The sequence below is a fragment of the Thermobia domestica genome, chromosome 16 (assembly GCF_964235325.1).
Source record: "Thermobia domestica chromosome 16, izTheDome1.hap1.1, whole genome shotgun sequence".
NCBI lineage: Eukaryota > Metazoa > Arthropoda > Insecta > Zygentoma > Lepismatidae > Thermobia > Thermobia domestica.
Genome location: NC_137469.1, coordinates 15,940,127 through 15,943,255, shown reverse-complemented (window position 1 = coordinate 15,943,255; position 3,129 = coordinate 15,940,127). Strand labels below are relative to the sequence as shown.

Genomic DNA, 3,129 nt, shown 5'->3' with positions numbered 1-3,129 from the left:
TTAGCAAATTATTATTTTTTATTTTCCAAATGTTTGTATACAATGACTTTTTTGAAAAAAAATGTCCATTCTTATCGGCAAAACATATTTTACAGCTTAAAGCCGATTCCAGCAGAAACATACTCACACGCATAACGTATTCTCACTTTAAAAATACTTCGAAATTATACACTTCATCCTGTACAATAGCAATAATGGTATTGCCCTGGTTTTGTTGTGCTCCTTTGTACTGAAAACAAGTTCATAATGGCTTCTATCAGGTTTCCATTTCTTCTTCTTCTTCCTCTTGGATAAGCCCTAAAAACAAGATTTAATTTATTATTTAAATATATATATAAATGTATTTCTTTTGTTTCATATAGATATATGAATATCACAAAAGCACATGTACTTGAGAAGAGAAATGCAAAACCACAAATTGAGTATAATCGAAAAGATCGAGACAATATTAATTAGCAAATTACTAAATTCAATATTTACTATAATTGCTTAGAACGCTCATAAAACCGTGAGCTCTCTACGGCTAGGCCGGAATGAAACAGTTTCCTGAAACTCGAGTGTGCGGGAATTTAAATTTTCTGTGACCGGAAACACTGCTACCAGACAGACGCAAACTATCTTAAAATAAATTTTGGTACATCACCAATATATTCTACAAGTATCATGTCGATATCTAAGAAAAGAAGTTTGTAATTAAAAAAAAAAAAAAAAAAAAGATTATGGTAAAGAGAAAAGTAAAAAAAAAAAAAAAAAGGTTTAAAACCTAAAATCGAATTTTTCGTTGGCCCCCTAACTACCCACTTGTAATGATCTGTACTTGCTTTTGTTCAGTAAGGACTGATGTTCGACTGGTGTAAGTTGACTTGCGTTCATACCTATAGGTACGGATTTATAAACATAAATTTCGAATTTTTTGACCGAAAAATAAGGAAATTTTAATTTTTCTAGTTTGCAACACTGATTGTGAGTTGGTCTAATTGGTCTAAAAATTAGGTATCCATGTGAAGTATATACCTGACAAGTTCTAAGTAGATCTATCTAAAACGAAGGAAGTTATACTGAAAAAACTGAAAGGAAATTTCGAAACTCGAAAAATCTCGATTTTTTGACTTTGGGCTCAGATATGAGAGGGAATTTTGACTAACTAACTAACTAACTAACTCTATGGCTTATGGAACCCGGAGGTTCAGTGCCGCGTTCACAAAAGCTCTCCACTGACTTCTATCCTTAGCTAATTGCGTCCAGTTTCTACTTTGTATTCCTATCTCTGCGAGATCCATCTTAATATTGTCCTCCCATCTGCGCCTAGGTCTTCCTAATGGTCGTTTTCCTATGGGTCTACCAGTCAAGACTTTGAAAGCGTTTCTACTTTCTTCCATTCTAGCTACATGACCTGCCCACCTAAGCCTCCTAGACTTCACGACCCTAACAATGTTGGGTAAACCGTATAAACTATGTAGTTCCTCGTTATGAAGCTTCCGCCATTCCCCATTCTCGTTCCTCTTGGGTCCGAATATTCTTCTCAGGAATTTTGACACTCAGATAAAAAATACCATCAGGATAAACTACTGTCCAACCCCATATTTGGCATAGAAAAAATCATCCCGGTATCTTAATTAGTGTTTACAAGTGTCACTACCGTTAGTGACACTTTGGCCACCTTATCTCGAAAGGGTTAATCGAAAAATTCAATAAATCTTATTCCTCCTTGACGTGAGAAGTTTATTTATAGTTAGAACGTAGACTTTAAAACTAAGAAAAAGAAAATGAGAGCGAAAAGACGTTTAGAAGGTGAAAATCCATGTATGCTTGTTCAAGATATAGGAACAAATTTGATAAAAGTAATGACGTCTTGTGCCGCCATTTTAAGAATGAAGCCAGCATGGGATCGATGGGGACTTTTAGTATGTCTTAAGGTTTAGTCTGAAATACCTATACTGAGAAATTCAGCTTTCATTTAATTAGTCTGATATCAAAGCATATCTTTCCTGGGCTAAATAGTGTGGAGATTGGAAGAAGAGTCAGACATGGATGTAGAATGTTGCTCTAATTATTCAACATGTACAGTGACTGTTTAATGAGGGAAGCATTAATGGGAATTGGAAATTTCAAAATTGGAGAGTAGATCATTAACAAGGTCAGGTATGCAGATGACACGGTTATTATAGCTAGAACCAAAGAAGAGCTACAGGAAATGATGAACAAAATAGTTAATACCGAGAAACTATATGCAATGGAAATCAACATTGAAAAATCGAAAGTCATGAGAATATTCCGTGGAAACGCGCCCTTAGGTGTCAGAGTGGAACAAAGAAAATTTGAAGAGGTCGATCATTTCAAGTATCTGGGAACTATCTTGACGAGAGACGGTTACTGTGTCAAGAAGATCAGGTTAAGAACTGCTATAGCTAAAGAAGCATTCAACAAGAAAAGATCACTCGTAACTAGCAGGCTCAATATTGGACTTAAGGAGAAGTTGGTCAAATGCTACATATGGAGCATTGGACAGAATAGTTCAGAGATTTAAACATTAAGAAAGCTAGAGGAGAACTATTTCGAGAGCTTAGAAATGGCCTGTTGGAGGAAAATGGAAAAGATAAAATGGACAGAGAAAGTAACAAACGAACATGTTTTAAGACGGATAGGAGAGAAGAGAATGCTTCTATCCAGCATCCTTCGTGAGAAGACCAATGGGATTGGACGTATTTTGGGAAGAAATTGTCTTCTTCATACTGCAATAGAAGGAAAAATGTACGGAAAGGGACGAATAGGAAAAAGAACGCAATTGATCGATGATTTGTAAACTAGAAGAAAATATTGGGAGTTGAAAGAGGAAGATGAAGATCATGAAACATTTCCAGGTACAAATCTAAGATTAATATATATATAAAATAAAAAACTCATTAATCCCAGGACTTGCAAGAAAGCAGAATACTAAATAATAATAATAATAATAATAATAATAATAATAATAATAATAATAATAATAATAATAATAATAATAATAACGTTCAATAATCAACTTTTCTATAGTAATTTGAATTTCAAATACTTTTAAAAAATGTTAAATCACTTTAAATATCAGTTAAGATAAAAGTGAATGCCTAAAACAGAAAAGTACTTTATTAT

At 33.7% G+C, this 3,129-nt stretch overlaps 1 protein-coding gene across 1 annotated transcript in view; it reads right to left on the bottom strand.

Annotated features, from left to right (window-relative positions):
• Positions 1-3,129, bottom strand: part of U2A (small nuclear ribonucleoprotein polypeptide A'-like U2A) — a 28,153-nt gene continuing 25,024 nt past the window's right edge. The window contains exon 7 of the mRNA XM_081742135.1: positions 1-297. Within this exon, the coding sequence (XP_081598261.1) occupies positions 257-297 (41 nt within the window). The 3' untranslated portion in view covers positions 1-256. The remainder of the gene's footprint in view (positions 298-3,129) is intronic.